The sequence below is a fragment of the Gopherus evgoodei genome, chromosome 2, assembly GCF_007399415.2.
Source record: "Gopherus evgoodei ecotype Sinaloan lineage chromosome 2, rGopEvg1_v1.p, whole genome shotgun sequence".
Lineage (NCBI taxonomy): Eukaryota > Metazoa > Chordata > Testudines > Testudinidae > Gopherus > Gopherus evgoodei.
Window position 1 is genome coordinate 282,161,227 of NC_044323.1, and position 27,076 is coordinate 282,188,302.

The 27,076-nt window shown below is 44.9% G+C and overlaps 1 protein-coding gene across 4 annotated transcripts in view; it reads right to left on the reverse strand.

Moving 5' to 3' along the window:
- ST3GAL1 (ST3 beta-galactoside alpha-2,3-sialyltransferase 1) overlaps positions 1-27,076 on the reverse strand; it is a 135,317-nt gene that overhangs the window by 13,311 nt on the left and 94,930 nt on the right. For all 4 annotated transcript variants that reach the window (XM_030553865.1, XM_030553864.1, XM_030553862.1 and 1 more), the window contains 3 exons: positions 15,845-16,679; positions 5,315-5,511; positions 1,094-1,273 (listed from right to left, as the gene is read on the reverse strand). In XM_030553865.1, the coding sequence (XP_030409725.1) occupies positions 1,094-1,273; positions 5,315-5,511; positions 15,845-16,147 (680 nt within the window). In that variant the 5' untranslated portion in view covers positions 16,148-16,679. The remainder of the gene's footprint in view (positions 1-1,093; positions 1,274-5,314; positions 5,512-15,844; positions 16,680-27,076) is intronic.

Consider the following 27,076-nt stretch of genomic DNA (forward strand, 5'->3'; position numbering starts at 1 on the left):
ATATCGGAAACTAAACCCACAGGCGGCTCTCTTGTCTCTGGGATGCACACACAACTTTACGGTATAAAACAAAAGATAAAGAATCTCTGTGTTATCCACTTACTGATAAAACCCCTTGAAGGGCGGAGATATTCATGACAACCTGGATCCTGCTTATGAGTGACAACCAGCAGCTCTGTCAAAGACTGAATCCTTGGGAGAGAATCTACTCCAGGGGTCGGCAACCTTTCAGCAGTGCTGTGCCAAGTCTTCATTTAGTCACTCTGATTTAAGGTTTCGCGTGCCGGTAATACATTTTAACATTTTTAGAAGGTCTCTTTCTATAAGTCTATAATATATAACCAAACTATTGTTGTATGTAAAGTAAATAAAGTTTTTAAAAAGTTTAAGAAGCTTCATTTAAAATTAAATTAAAATGCAGAGCCCCCCAGACCAGTGGCTAGGCTCAGGCAGTGTGAGTGCCACTGAAAATCAGCTCGTGTGCTGCCTTTGGCACCCGTGCCATAGGTTGCCTACCCCGATCTACTCTATAAACAGGAAAGGTAACCATTGGTAAGTGTAGACCTAGGTCGGCATTTTAAGTTTTGTTTTATACGTGTAATCAATTCTGCTTCCAATATTCATACTCACCACTCATTTGAAACTTTGAATCTCTGCTCTTTGTTGATAAATGTATTCTTGTTTCGATTATAAATATTTCTTAGTGCTGTGGAAGTGTGAATCCCACATTGATTCAAACAAGCTGGTGTGTATACCATTTCCTTGGGAACAGCAAACCTGGCAGTTCCTGTGAGTGTCCAATACCAGAGAGGGATGCTTCTGAGGCATTCCAGGACTAGGGTGCACCAGGCGTGAACCTGCCAGGCAAAGTAAGGACTGGCAGAGCCCTGAGGAGAGTTCTTGAGTGACTGAAGGCTTGGTAGAGTCAGGGAGCTGATACCTAGTTACCACCAGGACTCCCTCACACTGAAGGCTAGGGGGTAACAAGGTGACTCACAATCCTGCCCTCCCTCCCAAGAAAGCATCACAATGATGACACAGCTGCTATGTCCCCCATCCAGCTTGAGCACCTGTTGGACTCAGCTTTACTCACAAGTTTATGGTGCCTGTGGTGAGCGCGCTGACGATCCAGCGCAGGTCCAGCGTTTTGAAGGGGATCACAATCATGCTGACGTTTTCCGCCAGGTCTCGGAAGCTCTCGGGGTAAACAAAGTGGTGAGTAGTTTTGCTTCCGACGTCCGATTCAAACCCGGCGGTTGGAGCGCGATTCATTCTGCAATCCAGAAAGGAGAGAGAGAGAAAAAAAATCAAGAGGAGAATTGGTTCCCAAACTTACTAGCTGGGGTGTGCGGAGAATATAATTTCTGGGCAGGGTCCTCATTTCCATTAAGGGCAGGGGTTCTCACACTGGGGGTCTGGACCCCTCAGGGGGTCACAAGGCTATTACATGGGGGGTCGTGAGCTGACAGCCTCCACCCCAAACCCTGCTCTGCCCCCAGCATTTATAATAGTGTTAAATATATTAAAACATGTTTTTAATTTATAAAGGGGGGTCGCACTCAGAGGCTTGCTATGTGAAAGGGGTCACCAGTACAAAAGTCTGAGTACCACTGATTAAGCGTGTGTCTGCACTGCAGTCGGAAGATGATTGAGCCCGTGTATATAGACCTGTGTTAGCTTTAATCTAGCTAGATCAAAGCCAGCTAGAGCAATGATAGCAATGAAGTCAAGGCTAGCCCGCCCACCCAGGACCCCTTCATGGCTGCTATCCTAAGGCTCCCTAAACAGCCCTGACACCATAAAAGGCCCAGAACTGCATTAGCCAGGGGTGAAGGGGCCTTAGTATAAATGGGAAGCAGGCCCTTCGTTTCTAATCCACTGAAAAATGGACGTGTATGTAAGGAATTGTAGTGTCGAGGTAAAAAGCGATCTCATTTTAAATGAAGTCATATGCAGGACCATGTGAATCAGTACATGGAAACAGAAGGCCTCAAAGTCAGGTCAAAGGGCTTTTACCAACCCAGGGCAGGACTCTGCCACCCTTCATGGCAATGACTCGTGCCTTACTCCGGGAGCAGTTCCACTGATTTCAGCAGCACCACTCACGGATTAAAATATTGTTCCGTGTGAGCCAGGAGGCACAAAGCAAGCTACTCTGAGCGGTCCGTTACAGCAGTGCAATCTGCTCGCAGTGACACTGTTGTAACCAATGCACCAGGATCAAATATTGATTAAGTGGCTCCCACAACACTCCCATGAGGAGGGCAACTCTCACCCCCATTTTACAGATGAGGAAACTGAGGCTTAAATTGGTTAAGGGACATGTCAAAAGTTGCACTGTGAGTAAATGTCAGAGCCTGGACTAAAACCCAAGTTCCCTAGCTCCCCGTCACATGCGCTAACCAATGGATCATACCATTGAGCTCCTCACACACACAAATGACAGCTCTGATATGGAGGATGTCGACCATGACATTCCATCTTTCACACTCATCCTTTACTGTTACCAAAAATAAGCCCAAAGCAAGATAAAACTCAATTGGCTTTAGGCTGTTTCACAAACTTCATAACCCACCTGGGCTCAGAGAAATGGCGGTTTGCGCCTTGAGTGAATCGGGTCTCCTGGAGGGTCTAGTAGTTTCAGTAGGAGTCTGGGGCTTGATTTGAACCCAGAACACAGCCAGACTCTGGGGTCTCAACACAAACCCACTTGGATTGAAACCATAGAAAACATCTCCATGAACTGCCACTGTCAGCCTCAGCCAGCCATTTGTAGAGCCCCCACTGTGTCCAGCAAGAGCTGTTTGCATATCTAAGGATAGAACGGGGCTCAATCTATCATTCTGATTGGAAGGGAACTCACGGTGAGCTGGGCTCTGCTCGTGCTTTGAGTTCTTCATCTTGAAAGTAGCACTTTCTGGTGGGTCCCAAGGTCGAGCTAGTGAATTACATTGTATGAATTCTGACATCAGGGTCAAAAATATCTACAGATAATTTAAAAAGTCTCTAGATCTTTCCTTTCAGGTTTTTCAGGTGGCAAATTCAGTGTTGCCATTTGTCCATAGGAGAGCTCAAGTCTTCCCAGGCCTGACTTGCATGCCTGAAAATCTAGAGCCAAATTCTGCAAGCCTTTCCCTCACATGTAGCTCCACTGAAGTCATCAGTGCTGCTGTAGCTGCAAGTCAAGAAGAGTTTGGCGTTTAGCTTATAGGACAATGGAAGCTGAATTTAGTTTATGTTCAACAACACACTGTTACCACGTCATGAGGCTGGCCTTTCTGTTGGTGCACTGGGTCAATATGTGAGAACATCAGCTCACCATGCGCAGGATGAATCACCATCATGCATTGATGCAACATCATGGCATGGGGATGCAAATGTCAGAACGGGGTGGGGTTTTTTTGGTTTTGTTCCTGCTAGGACAGGATGAAAAGGTGACAACTTTCCCAGCGCAAGGCTCAAGGCTAAGCATAAAGCCGCACTGCTCATCATAGCAGGGGGTTGCTAATGTGTATGGCTCTGGTGTTGAGTAAAACTCATGAAAGCACCAGAGTAGAGATCACAGACAAGAGGACCCATTTTCAAAACCATATATAGTCTCCAAAGGGCAGGTCTTCACTATCCGCTGGATCAGCGGGTAGTGATCGATCTGTCGGGGGTTGAGTTATCACATCTAGTGTAGACGCAATAAAATCAATCCCCGACTCCAGAACTCCAGCTCATGAGAGGTGGAAGCAGAGTCGACAGGGGAGCGGCAGCAGTCGACTCGCTGCCATCCTCATGGCCAGTAGGTCGATCTAAAATACACCGACTTCAGCTACGCTATTTGCGTAGCTGAAGTTGCATATCTTAGGTCGACCTAGGGTGACCAGATGTCCCGATTTTATAGGGACAGTCCCGATATTTGGGGCTTTGTCTTATATAGGTGCTAATTACCCCCTACCCTCAGTCCTGATTTTTCACATTTGCTATCTGGTCACCCCCGGTCAACCCCCCTCCCCAGTGTAGACCTGGGCTCACTCCCAAGGATGTAAGCAGTAAGGTCTCAAAGGAGGGATAAATATCTGTGTGTCTTACTCCCTAGCTACCATTAAAAAAAGCCTCAGAAGCTAAAAAGGCCAGCAGCCATATCAGATTGAACTGTATCCCACAGGGTCATTAGCAACACGTTGGATAGCAGGTGGATGGAAGAACTCCCACCAGCCAGATACTTTTGGTGCAGACAATTCTATAGGCAGCACTCTTTTCTCTGAGCTAGTACCGAACCAGTGCCCCTGAATAGTGCGAGAACTCACTGTGCTGGTTGAGATTTAAAAAGAGCTTCTGACCACTGCGGCTCTTAAATCCCCCATGGCATGTTTTGCAAAGATAAGATTATTCAACCGAGATATCCAGGCTAAATTCCAATTGGGGAAGTTCCATTCTGCCTCACTAAAATGACCCCTGCAATTTCAGTTGGACAAACTGGCCATCGTTTCTTACTTTAGAGAACTAGATGCTGCTCACTGCAATACAACTGGTGTTGTCTAGTTGCTTCCTGTCCTACCTGGGGTTCTACTGTCCACTATAGAACAGCTACTTCATTCCAATGCAAACGTAGCTGCATGTCAGTACTTAAGTGATTTTGGGTAGAGAATACACCAGAGTAAAAGCGAGCGGAATTTGGCCTTTTATATCAGTGTAAGTTTGTAAAAATCACTTTGGGAGCCCAACTATCAGCAGTAAAAGCAAATATCACATTTATTTAAAATCTCTGATTTTTAAATGAAGAATCAGAAACACAATTATGCAAAGTCCATCATCATTTAAAGTAGGCACAAGGCCATGTTAGGACAGTTAACACGTGGGGCCAAATTCCACCCTGGTCAAACTAGCTTAGTTATGCTAGTGGAGTGATGCTAAGGATGCATTTGGCCAGCTAGGGGCCTGATCCTGCAAGAAGCAGAGTACTTTCAACTCCCATTGTTTTCACTGGGAATTGAGGGTGTTCAGCATCAGTGGAAGATTTGCTCTTCTGTTTGGTTCAGAGAGGGTCACTAATTCCCAGTTCTGATCTTGAGAGAGAAGTAATGTACTAGTTGTTAAGGGCCCAATCCCACTCCCAGGGAAGTCAACTCAAGTACTGCCAATTAATTCAGTGGGGTTTCATTCAGGACCGAAGCACTGGATTCTGCTCTGACGTTTATCCCCCCTGCAGCCCTGTGAACTCACATGATGCAAAGCAATGCAGAAATTGGTCCTACAAATCCTGACAAATGTTAAACAACTGAGTCAATCAGGAGGTTCAGGATCCCTGAGTCTCTTCTGTACTTACCTGAGCACAAAGTCGTGGGCGTCGATATCTTGGCCGTACTGAGATTGCCTAAGGTTCCCTGAGTTCCCCACGACGGCACACCTTCTGCACCGGGAGGCGTCTCTCTCCAGCAGCTGCTCCCCATCACCGGGAATGATCTCAAACAATTCCTTGATAGTGTCATTGATATTTTTAGGATTGCTCTCTCCTTGCAATTTCTGTTGGGAAGAACAGGGTCACTCAGGTCACAAACACAGAAGGCTTTTATCAAAGCAGGGTGTTGCTCACTTCTCCCTGATGCTCAGCTGTGCTCACTGACGGCACCGATGGCATTCCCGGCAAGACGTGCTGCAACAGTTCTCAGGTTTGGGGGAATCAAGTGACGGAAGCCCCTGTCCCACACATTTTAACCTGATTTTCCCCTCTTTTCACTTGCCTCCCCACCCCCTTACTCTCATCTGCCAACAGTGTGACATGTGCCAATGGCACATACCCTTCAGTTCATGCCTCCAGCACTGAATTCAGTAGGATACACTCATGCATCTGGTTTCCCAGAGCCTATGCCTACCCCCGCTATAGCCCCCTGACATCCCTCTCATGCTGTGCTGAGGGCAGATCAGCACTTTTCCAGGGCATTATCTCCAGCTATGGTGGGCTGTGGAGGAGCCAGCTGGTGGCTGGGGGAGGGGGAAGCCATCATCAGTTAGAGCAGCCCCCAGAGCAACCCAGAATCCTGGAGGTACAGAGCTACCTTCCCTCTGCACCTGAGCAGCACGTGCTGACAACAGAAGCTGGCCCATCAGCTCTGCCGTTCTCTGGAGAGGTTCGTTAGTGGGTGATCTGGTGCTGTTCCCCTCTTCTGAGAAGGGTAGGATTTTAGGGGTGTGTGTGTGGGGGGGACACACCATGCTAAGGTTGTTCCCCCTTTATTTGGGGCCCTGCTCAGCAAGAACTACTATCTCAGCAGCAAATAGGTGGCAGGGAATGCATGGCTGGGCCCAAAAGCACTGCTGCTGTGAAGATCCTCCAGTGCTCTCTGCCTGCTTGCAAGTGTGTGTCCCGTGCGCAGGGAGTGTGTGTGTGTGTGTGTGGGGGGGTGCACGGGCAGGGGGAGAACGGCTGGGGCTGCAGAGGGACACTTCTGTCATTGACCTGCTATTAACCTCCGACGTAAGACTCTGGCTGCTCTGTAGCCTGGGATCATGGTGGTGTATGAGAGCAGGCAGAGAGGACAAGGAGTCCTCTCCCTGCTCATCTAGGGATATGAGCTAAGTTCATGGTTCAGATTTTGACATGTTACCATCCGCTTCCCTCAGAACTGTTCAAGTGCCAGTGTCCCATACATATATATAACTTTGCCTCTTTAATTTGCATGGCAAAGTTTTACCTCCCTGTCCATACAACATTCTGAAATGAAAACCTAGACAGGGTTTCTGCATCTGCACTGGAGCTGTTTACCTTAGAGGAGCAGAGTAAGAGGGGATCTGATAAAGGTACACAAAGTAATGAAGGTAGCAAATTTGTAACTGATCAAAGGAAATGCCTTTTCACATAACACAGAACTGGTCTGAGGAACTTATAGCCACCATATATCATTGAGGCTTAGAACTTTGCAGGAGGACTCAAGAGATTAGACCTTTATATGGACAATTAGAATTTCTACCCTTACAGCAAAGATTAAAATAAGTGTTTTGGAAAGGAGCTAAACGTTCATGCATTAGGCACTCAGACAACCTCTAAATAAAGGGGGTCAGGAAGTAACTTTATCTGGGGAAAGGTTATTTCATAGCTTCCTTCTGTGGGGTTCTTATATCTTTCTTTGAAGCAGCTGGTACTGACCACAGTTGGAGATACGATACTGACCAAGTTAGACCACGGTCTGAGCCAGTCTGGCACATTCTGTGTTTTCACCTGGACATATTTTCACTAATATTCCCTGCAGTATTTCAGTGTAAAAAATGTAAATTGCACAACTCACTCTCCTGCTTTTCTTCCTTTCTCAGTAGCGGCACTGTGTAAAAGCCAATGCAAACCACTAATGGCTGCACATCTGGATAAGTATGGCAAAAATAATCCAAGAGTAAGGATGAAAGGAGCCAGATCAGTCAACATTAGTACAGTGTCTGCCCAGTCCAAGGTGTGCAGTCAAGTAATTGGAGCGCAGGCTGGTAGTCAAGACACTTAGGCTGAAATCCTGGGTTCACTGAAGTCAATGGACTTTAAAGCTCCCACTGACTTCAGCAGAGTCAGGATTTCATCCCTGATTCCATTCTTCGCAGTGTCACTAATTTGCCATACACCTTGAGCAAATCACTATCATGTCTGTGTGCCTCAGGGTCCCAAGGGGAAGCACAGTTCTTTAAGTGCTAAGGATTTTATTATTATTCTAAAATGTCACGTGTGATGTGGCAAATATGGACTCGTATAGATCTAAACTCTGCAAGTCGTTTGTGAACAGCAAACCTACCTAAAATATATTTACAAAGCATTTTTTTCAAGCGTAGTAATGCCCTTTAAGGGCAGAGGGACTGATTCAAAGCCCACTGAAATCACTGAGAGGATCCATTGGTTCTGTGCGCTATGATTTGGATCAGGCCGTACAGCCACTGCCAGTCTGACCATCTCAGATGCAGCTTGTTTTGAGTTATCTGAACACACAGAGTAATGTCTTATGTGTGTACAATCAAATACATTCTTAGGTGCCTCACAAACCAAATTTTTAAATACACAAATTAAATTAAAATTACATACCTGAGAAAATTCAGGCCAAAAGGTAATTTTTAGAAAGTACTAAGGCTTTTAATAAAATTGCCTTCTCAGCCATAACTATACATCACTAGAGCAAAGCAGAATTACTTTTTCATGGGTTTGAAGAGTCAAAAGCCAAACTGCACATTCCTATGGATAGGGTTAATCTATTTATATAGTTGCAGGGTCAAACTCTGATTTCTGTTACATCAGTGTAAATCTGAAGGAACATCCCTGAAACCGATTTAATTAAAGAATGTTATCAGGAAAAGCAGGACTTCAGTTTTCAATTTCCCCTTAGCTTTATATTATAATAAAAGCTATAAAAGAGGTCATTACTGTTTACATTACAAAATCACGCAGGGTTCCTAATGAGGACCAGGACTGCATTGCCCTGGGTGCTATTCATACACAAAAGAGAAAGCAGCCCTTGCCCCAGTGTGCACCGTAAATGTCCTGTTTTCACTTGCTTATAATTTTCTCAGCAACTCTCTTTTTGGACTAAATTTTTGTTGCTTAATCTCAGCTCAGAGCTGATTGTTTTGGAATGTCAGCACAAACGACATTCAGCTGTTTGAGCTAAGAGAAAAGGTGCAGAGTTGAACTCAAAAGTGGGTGAATGTTAAAATTTCACGTGCAGCCATTTCTTCCTGAAGAGTATTTTCTTGGTTTGTTAAAAAATCTATTTTAATGGAGCTAAATTATAAGACATTAAAATTCATCTTCATCCATGCACAATTTTAGGATTGAGATTTTTGATTTCTCACCTCATAGCCCCACAGCTGGGCTTTTCCTGTATCTACAAAAGAGTGTATAGTGGACGGTATGGATCAACAGCTTTGAAGAAGTGGGATTCAATTAATGTTGTGTTCTAAACCTGATGGATCCCCTGTAGCCTTAGGCAAAACACTAAAGGAACAGTAGACCTGAAATCTAGTCAAGTTAAAAGTAGTTTCTGATTCTGCACTTGGCTCTGAATCAATTTTTGCAGTTTTTCAGTTACATTTTCTTAAAGCGTTTTTAATGTTTTTCCGCTCTCTGGTTGCTGTGTAACCCACACATGCGAAAAGGGAAACCAATTATATATGGGCTCTGTGAAACTAACTATACATGGAACTGTCAAAACAAAAGGCCCTGAAAAATGCCCTGACTAGTCGGTTTCTCTTAATCTCTTTTAGATAATAATAATTACACATTTTCATGCAGAAAAGATGTTATTAAAATTGATGGTTTCCCTTTAAACTCTCTCCATCTCAATTGGCAAAATACAGATAATCCTGAATTTGCCTCATACGGCTGCTGTCAGGATTAATGTTTGTACAATGTTTTATACATGAAAAGTGCTATATAAGTGTTTATGCTAATTCTATAGAATTAACATAGTGATGTAATTAACAGCTGTGCAAAACAGATTCTCACAAACCTTTAAATACTGTGCCTGCATTTTCAATTTACTCTTTTCTCCCTCTCTGTTTTTATAAACAGTTAAGTAATTTAAAAAAAAAGAAATTAATGCAAAAACATATGTTGATGCAACAAATGCCACACTTAAAATCAAATCATGAAATGCAGAAGTTAATATTTTCCTCTGTCATTTGTATTTGTTAAATATCGACAGTGAGTCTAATCCAGAATCCATTGCATTCACTGGGAGGCAGCATATTCTAAAGGATAGATCACTAGACAGGCAACCATTCCTGCCTCTGCCATTGAACTGCTGTGCACCCTTGGGCAAGACCCTTCACCTCTGGGTTCCTCTGCTTCCCCTCCCAGGTTTAGTCTGTCTTGTTGCTTCAGACTGTAAACTCTGTCCGGCAGGGACTTTCTCACCCTGGGTTTGCAACGCCTAGTACAAGGAGGCCACTGGACCCGCAAGACACTATCTTAATACAAACAGCGAGTCTTTCTCTATTGGTCAAAATGAGGTTTGGATTGTGTCCAATGGTTTGGTTCTCAAGATAGAAAGGAAGACACTGTCCTTGTTTGCCCCTCCATGCAGTTGATAGCTTGCCTCTCTGATCAGCAGAAGTTGATGCAATAAAAGATATTACCTCACCCATCTTGGCCCTGCTTAAAGGAGGCAGATTACCAGAAGGCTTCTAAAGATACATATTTATTCCATATTTCCAGCCCAAACATTCAGAAACCATGAATCAGGTCCCCAAATAACCATTAGATGGCCTTAAAAATAATGAGATTTTAAAAAGCCAGTATATTGGGGGAGGGGTCCTTTTATTTTGCTTTCTGTTTTTCAAGCCTGTAAGTCAGGGGTCGGCAACCTTTCAGAAGTGCTGTGCCGAGTTTTCATTTATTCACTTTAATTTAAGGTTTCCTGTGCCAGCAATACATTTTAACATTTGTAGAAGGTCTCTTTCTATAAGTCTATAATATATAACTAAACTATTGTTGTATGTAAAGTAAATAAGGTTTTTAAAATGTTTAAGAAGCTTCATTTAAAATTAAATTAAAATGCAGAGCCCCCTGGACCGGTGGCCAGGACCTAGGCAGTGTGAGTGACACTGAAAATCAGCTCATGTGCCACCTTCGGCACTCGTGCCATAGGTTGCCTACTCCTGCTGCAAGTGTTCACATTTGCAAACTTTTCTCTACAACCATGAGGGTTAGAAACTTAGTTTTCATTTTAGATGTAAGAGGAGTGTTTCACTCAATTATGTGACCCTGGGAACTGTGGCATTAAGAAAAACACCAACTACCCCAGGACTCCTGATAAAATCATGCTTACGTAGTGACTGGATGAATGATACGTTTTAGTTAAGATAACTGGGGGAGTCGGAATGTGATTTTTACTTATAGCAGTTTTCGTTTACTGACGTCAGAGGAGTTACTCTGGATTTAAAACTGAATAAATGAGATCAGAATCTGCCCTCTTAAGTGACATTTAAACACAATAAAAAACAAAACAAGCAAACAACCACTAAGAAAACTTTAAATAAATGCTAACTTTAACACTAGGTGAATATAAGCTTTTCATTGGTCAGTGGCTGAATTTCTATGTAGGTTTTAGGGTGCACTGCCCAATCATTATATTTCAATCTAAACCCATTGACCTTACATTATTGCTTCCTTGTATTTCAACTGATTGAATACTACAAAAGTAGCCATGGCCTGTGTCACAGAGCAAATAACATTCAAAGTGAGTCAGCAAAGAAAGGGGGAAAGCAAAAACTAGATAAAACAGAGAACATTGCCTCACACAATATATTGTGCCAGGTTTTACACACACAGAGGCTTACATTTCAGATTACAAAGAAGAACAACTAAAACACAAACGATAGCTCAGAAGATCAATGTTAGAGGGTTGGGCCAAATTCTGCTTTGAGTTACAATGAGAGCAGGGCTGGATCTGAAAGCAGAATCTGGGCTACTACTGTGCAGGGGTGCGGTTCTATAAAAGGATTATTTTAGTCATCTTGCTGAGGTTTAAGCAAGGAAAACTGGGTATGGGATATTCAAGTTCATCACACTTTTTAAAACAAAGACCCAATGAGGTAATTCTTGACATGACGTCTGCATAGGGATACAGGGGTTAAGCCGATATCCTGTGTAGCTCCAGCAATCATTTACAACATGCAATTTTTACTCTTTTAGGGTCCAATTCTGACAACAGGTCTTTTGCTATTGACTTCAGTAAGGGCAGGACCTGGTCTATACATAGGAGCAAAGAACATTTCTAGATACTGGGCCAAATCCTGCTGTTGATTTTTCATGGGTGTCTTGGAGTGACTCACTTTTTACAGTGACGTGGTTGAGAGCATCACCTGGACCAGGGTATGAAAGTAATGTACAGAGACAAGAACAGGAAAAGAGGTCTCCCTTTTGCACTTTTCTCTCGGCCTCAAGTGAAACGGAGGCATTCGCATATTGGCCAACATGTTCTGAGAACAGTCATCATTTTAATACAATTGGACAGTCTGATCCTACAAACTTATTGGCTTGAATAATCCTTACAGGCCTATGAAAGGATTATGCATGCGAGTAAGGATGGCAGGATCAGGCCTTTAGCCTGTGAGCTCTTTGGGGGTGAATGCTGTCTTTGCGTCTAGCCCAGTATCGTGCCCTCATCTGTGTTTAACAGACGTACACACAGAATAGTTCCACAGATAAATAACAGCTCCACTGCAGTCAAAATAGGGTCTACACTACACGGCCACCAAAACAGTTATACATCAGCCCCTCTGCTGTCACTGTTCACCAGAAAGCAAGTTTAAGCCATTACTAGCAAGCCATGGTCCCCTCAGCAGCTATTGTTTCAAGCACAATTACATAGGGTTACCAGATAGCAACTGTGAAAAAACAAGACCGGGGGTGGGGGGTAATAGGTACCTATATAAGAAAAAGTCACCAAAAATGGGACATCCGGGTCACCCTACAGGGAAAAGTCACAAGTCAGTAAGATGGGAAAAGCAGTGCCACTAAAATTTGGTGACTGTCTGGATTTGTAAAGCTCCTTTTAGGGCTGGCCAAGTTTTTACAGTCACTTTCCAGAACAGCATAGATTTGAGGCCCTTGGACATCAGGAAAAGCCTTTAACTTGTGAATCTTGCTGAGGACCATTTCCTATAGAAAAAGGCAATGCAGGCTTTCCAGGAATAATGCATATACAGACAACAGCTGCAGTTTGATAGCTAAGGGCCAAATTCTGACCAGTCAAAGTGAACCATGTTTTAGATGAGATACAAAACAGCATCCTGTCCACGTGTCCAGGGTACTTTTTATATGAGAATGGGCATTAGCCGTAGTGTCTTAGCCAGATTCCAGAACGAGTGTTGAATTCTGCCTACCTTAACTCCCCTGGAAATTTCTCCAGGCTGCAACAGGAGTTCGCACATTCCATCATACAGCAGACCAGCTCTGCCAGCTCCCACCATAAAGAGCTCATTGGCAGGGTGATAGCTATGTGGAGGGCTCTGCGAAGGACATTCTCCTCCATAGTAGCCAGGGTTTAGTGCTAAGAACAGCATGCCCTTATCAGACAAGCCAGTGAGCCTCCCAAGAAGTGCTGTGTGCCCACAGTTCCTGTTGAGGCCAAGAGAGATGGGAGGAGCTCCAGACTTTGCAGGATTGAGCCCATGTTCACCTACCCCGCTAATGCAATGTTAATAGCAACTCTCCTTCTCACAGACTCACAGAGGAGACTTGAATTACAACACCTATACCTCTGGAAAAAAGTCACCCCTTTCCAACACTGCCTGCAGGGCCGAGATGGCTTGTTTACTTCTGTGTGGTCCTTGAGCCTGTCTGTCAGGAGAGCATTTCTGAAGCTCAGAACTAGGATCCGGTCTAATGCCATACACAGTACTGGCTAATGCCTGTCTACACACAAGGTGATATTCAGATATAGTTAAAACAGTACAACCCTCCCAGGTGTGGATACAGTTTTACTTTTAAATGTGCTTATTCCAGTATCACTTATTCCCAGACTCGGGGATCTGGTAAAATTAATATTGCAAAAGAGGAAAAATCACACCCTTAATGGACATGGTTGCACCAGTAAAAAACAAGACTAGAAGGCTAGAGAACTGAACAAGGGTGGAGCCAGATCTTTGGCTCCTCCCTCCTCCTTTTCATGAGAAGTCAGCAATCAGAGTGGCGGCGGAGGAGGGGAGAAGAGAAGGAAAGGGTCTAAAAGCTCAGCTCCTCTTCTCTTCCCTTGCTGTCTCCAGGGCTGCAACATGAGCACAGCTTAAGAGACCAAAAGCAAAAGCACACACAGACCACAGGCAGAAGACATGCAAAGGGAGGGTGACAGTTGTAGGGTAGGCTGCCTCCTATGTGCCCTCTTGTGTCCAGGGGTGGCCCTGCCTGCATCCTCCTGCTTCAGTTTCTCCCTTCTAAGGGCTTCTTCAAGAGCCCGCTAACCCTTTTGTCCATTCACAGCCCTTCTCAGGCTCTGGTCTATTGAATTAACAAACATTCAGGGTAAAATTCTCAAGTCCCTCTGTTTACACCCTTATTCGGCCTGGCCTTATTATGTCACTCCCAGGCCTTTCCTGCCTGTAGCCTCACTCTCTACGCTCCAGACTTCTCTACTGGGGACCACTCTCTCCCCAGCAGCCTCTCTGCTCAACTCTAGTATCCCTGGGAATCCCTCCTGGGCAGCTTCCTGTTACTTCTCATAGGAGACTGAGCTGATCTCTGCTCAGGTCCACTTCCTTTTGAAGTACTTGGAGGAGAGGAAAATTATCAGGAATAGTCAACATGGATTCACCAAGGGCAAGTCATGCCTGTCCAACCTGATTGCCCTGTATGATGAGATAAGTTGCTCTGTGGATATGAGGAAAGCGGTAGATGTGATATATCTTGACTTTAGCAAAGCTTTTGATATGGTCTCCCTCATTATTCTTGCCAGCAAGTTAAAGAAGTATGGATTGGATGAATGGATTATAAGATGGAGATAAAGCTGGCTAGATCATCGGGCTCAATGGGTAGTGATCAATGGCTTGATGTGTAGCTGACAGCCTGTGTCAAGTGGAGTTCCCCAGAGGTCTCACTGTGGGCTTCAATTCTCAATCTGGAAAATGGGAACAATATTATTAACTGTCATAAACAGATAAGTAAGGGTTAACAGAACAGGAGTACTTCATGTCTCTTTTGCCTGTAAAGGGTTAACAAGTTCAGTAAGCCTGGCTGTCACCTGACCAGAGGACCAATCAGGGGACAGGATACTTTCAAATCTTGAGGGAGGGAAGTGTTTGTGTGTGCTGTTAGTGTTTGGTTGTTGTTCTCTCTGGGTTCTGAGAGTGACCAGACGTGCAACCAGGTTTCTCTCCAATCTCCCTGATACAGGTTCTTATAGATTCAAAATAGTAAGTACTAGGTGATAAGGCGAGTTAGGCTTATGTTTGTTTTCTTTATTTGCAAATGTGTATTTGGCTGGGAGGAGTTCAAATGTGTAATTTGCTGAAAGGATTTTAATTTGTACTTGTATACTTAGGCTGGGAGGGTATTCCCAGTGTCTATAGCTGAAAGACCCTGTAACATATTCCATCTTAAATTTACAAAGATAATTTTTTATTGTTTTTTCTTTCTTTAATTAAAAGCTTTTCTTGTTTAAGAACCTGATTGTTTTTTTATTCTGGTGAGACCCCAGGGGACTGGGTCTGGATTCACCAGGGAATTGGTGGGGAGAAAGGAGGGAAGGGGGAGAGAAAGGTTAATTTTCTCTCTGTGTTATGATTACTTTCTCTCTCAGGAAGAGTCTGGGAGGGGAAGAGAGAAGGAGGGGGGAAGGTGAATTTTCCTCTCTGTTTTAAGATTCAAGGAGTTTGAATCACAGTGATCTTCCAGGGTAACCCAGGGAGGGGAAGCCTGGGAGAGGCAACGGTGAGGGAAAGGGTTTACTTTCCTTCTGTTAAGATCCAGAGGAACTGGGTCTTGGGGGTCCCCGGGCAAGGTATTGGGGGGGGGACCGGAGTGTACCAGGCACTGGAATTCCTGGTTGGTGGCAGCGCTACAAGTACAAAGCTGGTAATTGAGCTTAGAGGAATTCATGCTGGTACCCCATCTTTTGGATGCTAAGGCTCAGAGTGGGGAATTATACTATGACATTAACGTTCTCCCACCCTTTGAATGTCTTGTCTATTTAGACTGTAAGCTCTTTGGGGAAGGACTATCTCTCAGTTGTGGACAGTGCCTAGGCCCAGTTGAGGTCTCTAATTACTACTGAAATACAAACAATAGTTACACTACAAATTTTACACACACACACACACACACACACACACACACACACACACACACACACACACACACACACACACACACACACACACACACACTTACCAGCCACCACTTGTAGCTCTCTTCTGGAATGAAGGTGTCCCGAGTAGTGAGGAAAGGTTGAATAGTCTGATTAAACCTTTCATCGAACCAGAAGGAAAGCCCCAGCTCAGGAACACACGAATTACAGCTGCATGGTCTCTGGGGATATTTCATTAGTTTTTTTAACTGCATGACAATCTGCTTGGGATCCCAGGTGACCAGCACCGAACTGTGAGTGTAATTCAGCAAGAATGACGTTATGGTGATGACAAACAATACGGCAAGTGTAAACATTTTCAGATTTTTCTTCTTGATGGCGACCATCTTTCCTTTGGGGTTCCTTCGTCAGGCTGTCAGCCCGTGACTCAGTGACAGTGGTAAGGCAAAGAGGAAGGTTGTCGCAGGTTCACAGAGTTTTTTTTATGATCAGGTGTTTAGGCCAAACAAAGCAATTCAGTTATCTTCACTGGCAAGGGGAGAGCCTTCATTTTACCCTTGGTGATTTAAAGAAGAAAAATTGGATTTTCCTCCCCCCCTCCCTTTTAAAAATGATCCCAAATCTCACTTTTCAGCTCGCCTGGAAACTGCTAATTTCTCTCACTGAGCATTTAATCAAAACTGATCATGATGATTTCCTTTCCTCATTCAGGAAGATTGAGAGGTAATTAATATCAGTGTCTGCGACTAGGTTTCCTGTATGGGAGTAAGACTTGAATGACAGGAGCTAGATAAAAGAAGATTGCTTTTTCCTTAAAATTATTTAATTGATGTGGCCATTAAGATCATCCTGTGGCCTCGGTCCCAGGTGATACAGGTGCCCTGATGCTCATTTAAGTCACAGAGAGTCACTTGCCATCTGCAGAAACACAAAAGGAAAAAAAGAAAAAAACAGTCAGAGATGTTTGAGTTCCTTCCAGCTCAGTTTCTGTTTTACTTTCTCCGCCCACTGGTTTCAGATCATCTCAAGAATCACAGTAATAAAGCTGGCTTCTGTCGCAGGACTTGCACTCTGAGAAGTTTCGCAGCAGCCTCTCCAGAGGGAGGACTCAGGGGCCTATAGAAATCAAATCACTGTCTGTTGATTTAATGGTTATGGAGTTAAGGCCCTTTTAAATTACCCTTTGCGGACACCACACGGAATCAGCTCATCTCCTTAGACTGATCTTGACTCCTGCCAATTACACATTACAACTAAGAATAACTGAACAAGAAAGCAGAAGGCAAAAGGGAGAGGGAGAGACACACACACACAACCGCACCCACAAGTTAGTGGACCATATGATTTAAAGAGCCCCAAGAAACAACAGGTCCTAAACCCTCAGAAAGGAGAAGGGAAATTAGGCCAGAAGCTCACTCTGTTCTAGATATGCTTTTGAAAGGGTTAAAGAACTTTGGAGAGGTATTTCTTCCTACTTCTACTATCAATGCCAGAGAAGAGGATAGGGCCAGCCCCGACCTAAAATGTTTTCATGGGATGTTGGGTGTTCCCCAAGGCAAGACCCCAAACTTTTCTTTGCTTTGCTCTTTGCCTCACGCAGAAATCAACGGGAGTTAGGTGCCTAAATACTTTTGATGATCTGGGCTCCAAAGACTAAGCTTATACATGTAAAGCTTATAATGGCACAACTGTGGTAGTCAGGGTGTGGCTGGAATTTTGAATCGTTTGGGGGCGGAAAGTGCCATTGTTTAAGTAATGCATCTTGTACATTTTTTTTGGAGGGGGGGGAATCAAAACCAGCCTCACTGAAATTTTTAATCTAATGAAAAGTCCTCCCCCGCCCCGAACCCTTCAAAAGGAAAACAATACTTCAAAAGTTCATTGTTTTTGTTAAGCTAGTTTTTCATTTTTCAATCAGCTCTATTATTACACAGTTTAAAGTATTACACTTACTGGGGGACTCAGTGACATTTCAGACCACAAGGAAATGAGAGGAATGCTGATGGTAGGGAAGGATGATGATGAAGCTAGAGCATAGGGCTGGCAGTCAGGGCTATTCCTGGCTCTCCTACAGGCTTCCCGTCTGGTCTCAGGAAAGTACCCAGGGTCAACATGCTTTGAAAAGTAACCCGATTTTGAGCATCTCAATCTGAGACAACATACGCCTGCTTTTCTAAGTAATTTCTAATGAGACTGTGAGTATTCAGCACCTCTGAACATCTGGCCAAAACCCAGGCACCTAAAATTGGCAGCCATTTTTGAAAATCTCATGCCTCAGTTCTTTCATTTGTGTAACAGGGATGATAATACCGACAGACTTGTGAGTTGTGCAACTCAATTAATTACTCTTTGCAAAGTGCTTTGCGTGCCATGTATGGCTGGGGCTGAACAAATACCCTTACAGGGTTTCAGAGACTGAAAAGTGTTCCCAAAGTTCATCAGCAAATACAGGCGTCCATGAGTTTGCCTGTTGCCAGGGAAGTAGTGTAAGGACAAGTGTTCTCCTTCACTGTAACAGAACTGTTCAGAGGCTACCGGTATTTTACAGAATCATACTCCACAACACATGTGTGGCTTTTGCTCTTGGTCTCCCACTCTATGTCCTAGCAGCTGAAGTGGATAGGAGAGCTTAAGGAGGAAACTTACAGTAATACATCAAATGTTCACACTCCCAGAGCATGTACCCTGGGCACACACAAGAAGAGTCAGCACCTTCTCCCTCTTATGAGATGAGTTGATCTAGCATGTTTGGATCTAGAGTTGCTACTGGGCTTGTCTACATAGGAGGCTCAGAAAAAATAATCTGAATTAACTAAAGATATGAATTTAAAGTGAATTAGTTAAACCACATTAAACCCAGAATAGAGAATTTGAACATAGAGTGGAATATCATACAATGAAAGAATGAAGATTTGACTTCAACTTCCTTTTTTATCATCATTAGTGGCTCAACCCGATTTTTGTGTTCTGTTTCCTGGACTGAAAGAAGTAGGAATTCATCTCTTGCTACTCCCAGTCACAACAGCTACAGCTACAGTTGAGTGTTCTTTTTCATCAATGAATAGAACTGTGTTCTGAAAGAAGTCGCCTTCTGCCTGATCATGGAACGGAAGTACCGGACACACAAGAAACCACCAAAGAGGAACGCAGTGCATTCAAGAAGTTCATTAGCAGAGTTGTGCAAAATAAACCAAGAAGGATATAGACACAGTGCTTCATAGAAGGCTTGAGTAGCCACCCTTCATCGGCTCTGACACCCTTACACAGGAAATATGAAACCCCCTTCCCCCACAATTTCAATTCCTGGGAAAACCACTGCACAGGTGGATCATTCAATTGTTCTCATGTTAGTCTGTTGAAGTCAAGACTCTTAAAAATACTGAACCAAAACATCCTTTTCAAAATTTAATTTCCTGGAAAAAACATGTAAAATGAGTATTGTTTATGCAAGAGATCTACTCTGGCCTTCAGAATAAACAGATTTTGCCAGGATTTTTTTTAAACCTCAGTGGTGAGTTAAACACAAATTTAGACTTTTAATTGACACATTTGACTCTACTGTAATTTCCAAAGACATGATCAGATCTCCTTTTATAGCACATGTGAGGCAGGTAAGAAATCAGACGACCTAGCATGGACCTTTTCCAGTGTATAATTCAGGGTCGGGCAAACTTTTTGGCCTAAGGGCCGCATCAGGTTTCTGAAATTGTATGGAGGCGTGGCCCAGCCCCTGCCCCCCTTGCTGCTTGCCTCCTGAGGTGCACCCCCCGCCCTGGGACTCCAGCCCCATCCAACTCCCCCGTTCCCTGCCCCTGCCCCATCCAGCCCCCTGCTCACTGTCCCCCGGACTCCCCAACCCCTTCTAAACCCCCGCTCCTTCCTGACCAGCCCCTCCACCCCCGGCCCATCCAACTACCCCTTCTCCCTGACTTCCCCCAGACACCCCGTCACTGACTTCTCCCTGCCGCCCCATCCAACCTCTCCTCTCCTTGCTGACTGCCCCCTCCGGGACCCCTGCTCCCATTCAATCCCCATGTTCCCCACCCTCTGACCGCTCCCACATCTATCCACACCCCTTGCCCTTTATCCAACCCCCACCTCTGCTGCCTGCCCCCTTACCACGCTGCCTGGAGCACTGGTGGCTGGCAGCGCGGCTGCACCAGGACAGGCAGCCGTGCAGCACAGAGCATCAGGTCAGGCCCCAGCTCTGCAGCTGCGCTGACCCAGGAGCTCGCTGCTCTGCTGCTCAGAGCATTGCACCAGCAGTGCAATGAGCTGAGGCTGCGGGGGGAGGGGGAACAGCAGGGGAGGGGCTGGGGGCTAGCCTTCTGGGCCAGAAGCTCAGAGGCTGGATAGGATGGTCCTGGATCACGAGCCGTAGTTTGCCCACCTCTGGTATAAATACACACCAGACACTCCTATTTTAATTCATGTTACTTACTGATTCCTGCGTTTGCTCATGTTTTTTAAGAGTACGCCTATTAAGAAAGTTGGCTCCTGAGACTGGCAATATGATACTGTTGGACCTGAAGCCCAGTGAAGCGAATGGGAAGATTCTCACAGACGTTTGGACAATGCTCAGTCTTTTGCCTCAAGGTCACCATTTAAACCCATACGGTGGTTGAAATTCTCATCCCCTGACCATTCTTCCCTGTGATTTTGGATGGTCTCAGCTTCAAAGTGGACAACTGCCCATGAAAACAGAAGAATGCCCCTTGCCCGAACATACACACCATCTTTCTGGGAACTAATTGGCAGGACTGACAGTCTGACACAAAAGGTCAAGGGTTGAAGGGAGATGGAGACTGAGCATCCTTCTCATACACAGAGACAAACCTTTTGGATGAAGGTAGAGGTGCGCTGGCTGGGAATGCTGGGGAAGCGTCTAGTGTGACTGCCTGTTCGGTACATGCTATATGGATAGATAAAAGAATTCAGCCTTCAATGCTGCCCACCTGGCATTCGATTCAATTAAAACAACTGCTCCCACATCCCGACTGAAGGCTTCTTCTGCCACATCTCAGACCAAAAACAATAACCCCCTACAATGGATTTATAAATCTTGAAAACCTGAGTGTTTCCATAGGAGGTGCTGCTGCAGCCTGCCCTCCGGAAGAGCATAGGGTATGTCTGCCACAAGGGAGCTAGCAAGGCTAAAGATGCTGAATATATGTGCCTAATCCTACTCTCCTACAGTTGAACTACCATATAGAGAACAACAGGAGGAAGCGGTCTGAGCAGCCCCCTCCCCCTGAACTCCAACTTCCATCAGCTTCAGCCCCTGCGTGCTTCTCACTCACTTAACTCGGGGGTGGAGGGAAGGGTACGGGAAGGGAAAAAGAAGGAATGTTTCAGATAAAACATGGCCGATTTCCAGCTTCTCTGTTTTTATTAACATTGCAGGCAGAGAAACGGATTTTGTGGTTTTGTGCCTGCAGGATGCTTTCATTGCTGATGGACATCTACGACCCAAAGAGATTTTGTATGGGGCAATTAATTTCAGTGCCTACAAGGAATTAATATTGATTCACATGGTGGCACATGTCCCACTGACTATGCTGTGTAATTGTCCCAGTGTGGCATTAGCTGGTACTATGCTCTAGATCAGGCTATTTAAACTCCCTCTAATGCCAATGCCTTCTAGCTTTCCACATGCAATCTGATGCACTTGAACTTAAGCAGTCTGGAGCATCTGGACAAGAAAGAGACAGGAGAACAAGCCTTTCTTTAGTACAAGGATTGAGGACAGAACTCTGGAAGCCATAATTTCAGAGAAAGGGTGAAGAAAAGTTGGAAGTGACGAAGGGGTTAAATGTGGTTCCTAGCAGCATTCCCATGGGTTTCTTTTTAAAAACCTAAAGAAGAAATGGAAGATGAGGAGATGAGCATAAAAGATCCCTGCACTCTTGTGTATCTCTATAAATACTCAAGTCCATTTCCTCTGGCATGGCTGGGTTGTTCCCTATACCTCTACCCCAACAGAACACGACCTGATATAACATTAATTCGGATATAAAGCGGTAAAACAGCGCTCTGGGGCGGGGGCAGGGCTGCGCACTCCGGAGGATCAAAGCAATTTTGCTATAACGCGGTTTCACCTATAACGCAGTAAAAATGTTTGGTTCCTGAGGACAGCGTTATATCGAGGTAGAGGTGTACTATACTCACTAGTGCCCTGTCCTGTTCACTTTCAAATGTCCCGTTTCCAACTGGACTTCCACCACTTCTCTTTGCAAACCATCTCTCAGACTATTTGATCCCATTCTAGCAGCTTCTCCTCTGCATTTGCCATAGCTCATTTTATCCCATTACTCCCAGTGATGTCACCCGAAATGACTCCTCTCTCTTCTGGGGGTTTGCAACCCCAACAGACTCTCATGTTCCCTTCTGATCACCACTCAGCCAAGCAGCACACGTTTAGCTGCTTTAGTCTCGCCACATAAATCAGTTCCTTCCAACCCACACTTATTTTTTGTTGTTCTTTTCTCAGCTTCCTCCACAAGTAGCAATGCTATTCGGATGCCTAGAATTAAAAAAACGAAAAAATGTCCCTTTGCTTACACACTCTTACAGAATTGTTAGGTTGTTTCAGGATACAATGTTTCTGCCTGTGTAACCCAATACAGTATTGAGAGGGTGGGTTTTTTTTTTGTTTTGTTTTGTTTTTACACTGCTGGTTGTATTGAAAACTCAGTTTACATGCTGTCCACTATCACCTACAGATTTATACCTGCACCAGCATTCCTGCTCTGCATGTTTCTCTTGCTTGTGGAACATCTGTATTTTAGCCTACTCCCACTCCCCAATCACAGGTATATTAGCCTGAATTTTTCCAAACTGAATCTTGTTTTATTCTTTCTTAACCTATTTCTAACCTTTCTGGATCCCTATATATTACTTCCATCCTACTGGTTTTTTTATTATTTTTATTTAGGTTTTCTTAAACTAATTTTTGTTTTTTTTTAAATATCTGGCTTTAGAATAGGTTTGTTCAGTATGTTAAGTTGTGGTCTTTCTGCATTTTTTCTGGAAGAGATTTGTGCCTTTTCTGCAAAACTGTTGGGCTGTTTCTGAACCCTCAGCTGCCAACTTCCATCCCAGAGGTGGCTGTACTTCAGTGGTGGGTTAAATGATTCTCATGTCTAAAAACGCATATGAACCCTTCCGACTGAATAATATTGTACAGTGTTATGATAGGGAATTGCATCAAGATAATGGGGGATGATATAGATAATGAATTATTAGAACCAAGAATTGTTTGGTGAATCTTAGCCTGGCCCTCACATCCTCAATTTTAAAATCTCCATTTCAGCAAAGCAGACTGGAGGATTAGGAAACTCTGTACATGAAAAAGGTGCAGATTACATGGTTTGGATGTAAATATAACATGATTCGTGCTCGAGCAGACTAATTTGATCAATTAAATCTATAAACCTGTCTCACATTTAAATTATACAGAAGGTCAAATTCTTCTCAGTTATACCATGTAACACCAGTAACTTCAGTGAGGTTGCAGAGACATAAAGGAGAGTAGAAGCTAATCCTCTGTATGTATTTTTATTCAGTTAATGAAACCTCTATAGTTCAAGTCATCACTACAGTTTGTCTCCCTTTTCCCCCATGAGTTACAGAAAACAGGAACATAAATCAGTTTTTCCTGGGAAGACAGTCTTTTATGTATCACTGACCTAGGTTCTCACAAATGTCCTTGGACACTTTCCAGCTAAACAATTAGAAGTTCAGTATAAACACCATAGATTACATGAAATAAATAATATAAAGAAATCCTCCACAGGAAGGATATGCAGACTAACTGCTCTGCCGGGTCAGCAGTAACCAATGCAATGTCTAATCCTATGAAATCACAATGGTGGTGGGGAGTCTCGTATGTTATTTCAAACCAACTCTCAACAAGTTTGCAGGTAAAGCCAGACATTTGTCACCTATACAGTATCCCTATGCTGTTGGGTAATTATGTGTCACTTGCTACGCTGTAAATATAACCCACACTAGTACAGTATAGGTTTTATCCCCCGCTAGTGGCTGGTCTACTCAAACTTAACAGCCAACTACTGCTACCATTAATGGAGTTATTCTTTTAGCTCAAAGTTAGTGCGAAAAGTCCTGGGTTCAAATCCTGGTGCCAGCCTATGTGGGGCTCATTACATATAGTCATTTATTCTTGAAAAAGCCACTTCCCTAGATTGATACCAACTTGCAATATGTTGGGTTAAAGGGGCACATGGGAGTAGTGGGTAGATTTTTCCTCACATAGGTATTTCCAACTTTTAGAGAACAGATTTCCTCTGGGAGCGACAAGGCTTGTCTACACTTCAAACACTGCAGCTGCGCCAGAGCTGCGCTTCAGTTGAGACTCAACCAATGGGTTTGCCCATTGGCATAGGTGCGCAACCTTCCCAAGAGGTGGTCACTGGGTTGACAGCAAAATTTTCCCATTGACTGTTTACACCAGGGGCTAGGCTGGTATAACTCATGGCGATCCGGGGAGGTTCCAGATGACTGGAGAAAAGCTAATGTAGTGCTTATCTTTAAAAAAGGGAAGAAGGAGGATCCAGGGAACTACAGGCCAGTCAGCCTGCTTCTTGATATGTTGCCGCTGCAGACATTCCAAGGTTGTGGAGAGGGTCACCTCTTCCATGCCACCGTCACTTTTTCTTTCGTAGTAGACACCTTCAGGCCACTCAGCATCATCTTCTCCCTGGGCTTTAAACTGACAACCTTTAAGTCTCTGGAATAAAAGGGCTTGAGAGAATTAACATGGTACACTTTAGGCTTTAGGGTGGAGGTGGGAAATGCTATGAGATAGTTAACAGCTCCCAGGAGCTCTTGGACTGTGAATGGCCCTTCCTATGATGCTTCCATCTTATGGGCCTGTTGCGCCTTTAAGACCATAACCTGGTCTCCTACCTTGAAGGAACGCTCTCTGGTATGTCTATCATACCAGGCCTTTTGCTCTTTTTGAGCATCCTTTAGGTTTTCTTTAGCAAGGGCTAAAGAGTGTCGGAGGGTGCTTTGTAGGTTGCTTACAAAGTCTAGAATATTAGTTCCTGGAGAAGGTGTAAACCCCTCCCATTGCTGCTTCACCAACTGTAATGGCCCCTTAACCTCGTGGCCATACTCAAGTTCAAACGGTGAAAACCCTAAACTGGGATGTGGTACAGCCCTGTAGGCAAAAAGCAACTGCTGCAACACTAGCTCCCAATTATTGGAGTGTTCATTTACGAATTTACGTATCATGGCCCCCAAAGTTCCATTAAACCTCTCCACCAGGCCATTGGTTTGATGATGGTAAGGGGTGGCAAACAAGTGATTCACCCCATGAGCTTCCCACAGATCTTTCATGGTCCCTGCCAGGAAATTAGTTCCTGAGTCTGTAAGGATGTCAGAGGGCCAACCTACCCTGGCAAAAATGTCTGTTAAGGCCTGGCACACAGTTTTAGCCCTGGTGTTGCTTAGAGCTACTGCTTCCGGCCATCGAGCAGCAAAGTCCACGAAAGTCAGTATGCACTGCTTTGCTCTGGGGGTCTTTTTTGGGAAAGGACCCAGAATATCCACAACTACTCGCTGAAATGGGACCTCAATTATGGGGAGTGGCTGAAGGGGCGCTTTGACCTGGTCTTGGGGTTTTCCCACTCTTTGGCACACCTCACAAGACCGGACATAGTTAGCAACGTCCTTGCCCATCCCCTCCCAGTGGAAGGACTTCCCCAACCTGTCTTTGGTTCTGTTCACCCCAGAATGGCCACTGGGATGGTCATGGGCTAAGCTTAAGAGCTTTCGCCGGAACTTAGTTGGAACTACCAACTGTTTCTGCGGGTGCCAGTCTTCCTGGTGTCCACCAGAAAGAGTCTCCTTGTATAAAAGTCCTTGTTCTACAACAAACCGGGATTGGTTAGAAGAGCTGAGAGGCGGTGGGGTGCTCTGTGCCGCCGCCCAAGCTTTCTGAAGGCTGTCATCTGCTTCCTGCTCAGTCTGGAACTGTTCCTTTGAGACTGGAGACACCAGTTTCTCCTTAGACTGTGGACTTGGGCTTGGTCCCTCTGGAAGCGATGTAGGTGATGGGGTTGTTTTCCTTGCTGGTGAACCGCTCTCCGCTGGTGCACCAGGTGGTATTTCAGGCTCTGGCTGAGCCTCTTGGGTGTGGTTGTCTGCTGCTTCTGCCAGTTCAGGGCCTCTGGCGCCCTCTGGCATTGGGACTGAAGATGAGTTTGCAAGCACTGTCATCAGTGCTGGCACCGGTTCTGGTGTTGGCTGCTTTTCCAGTTCCTGGTCTGGGACTGGAGGCACTGTGGCTGTTGCAGTCATTGGCAGGGGATCCGGTCCACCACCTCTGTCTGGGTCTCTGGTAACACAGACGGGGCCCTTGTGGACGGCTCAGGAATAGGGATGGGTCTGGAAGCTTGCCTGGCTTGGCTGCGTGTAACCATCCCCACCCTCTTGGCCTGCTTTACCTGGTTGGCCAAGTCTTCTCCCAGTAGCATGGGGATGGGATAACTGTCATAAACTGCAAAAGTCCACATTCCTGACCAGCCTTTGTACTGGACAGGCAGTTCAGCTGTAGGCAAGTCTACAGATTTTGACATGAAGGGGTAAATTGTCACTTGGGCCTCTGGGTTGATGAATGTGGAGTCCACTAAGGATTGGTGGATAGCTGACACTTGTGCCCCCGTGTCTCTGCACGCGATAACCTTCTTTCCGCCCACTCTCAAAGTTTCCCTTCGCTTTGAGGGCATTTGAGAGGCATCTGGGCCTGGGGATCTTTGGTGTGAAGGTGGTGTAATGAACTGCACTCGGTTGGGGTTCTTGGGCAGCTGGCCTTTATTTGTCCCAGTTCATTACATTTAAAATCGCGCCCCGCCGACTGGTTACTGGGCCGAGGTGGGTTGCTGGAGACTGGTGAGGTGGGACAATAGGGTGTCTGGGGCTTTCCTTGGGGTGTAGGTGGAGTCTTGGGTTGCCCCCGGTGATAGAGTTTATTTTCTGCTTGCCCCCTGGGATATTCGCTCCCCTTGCTAGTAGCTTTTTTCTTTTCTGCCACTTCCACCCATCTGGCTCCAATCTCCCCCGCATCAGTTACAGTTCTGGGCTTCCTATCTAGGATGTACCTTTCTATTTTCTCAGGAACACCCTCTAAGAACTGTTCAATTTGCATTAGGAGGGACAGCTTGTCCAGAGATTTAACATTTGCTCCTGATATCCAGGCATCCCAATTCTTTCCAATGTAGTAGGCGTATCAGGTAAATGACACATCTGGTTTCCACCTTAGGGCTCTGAACCGCCGATGGGTATGCTCA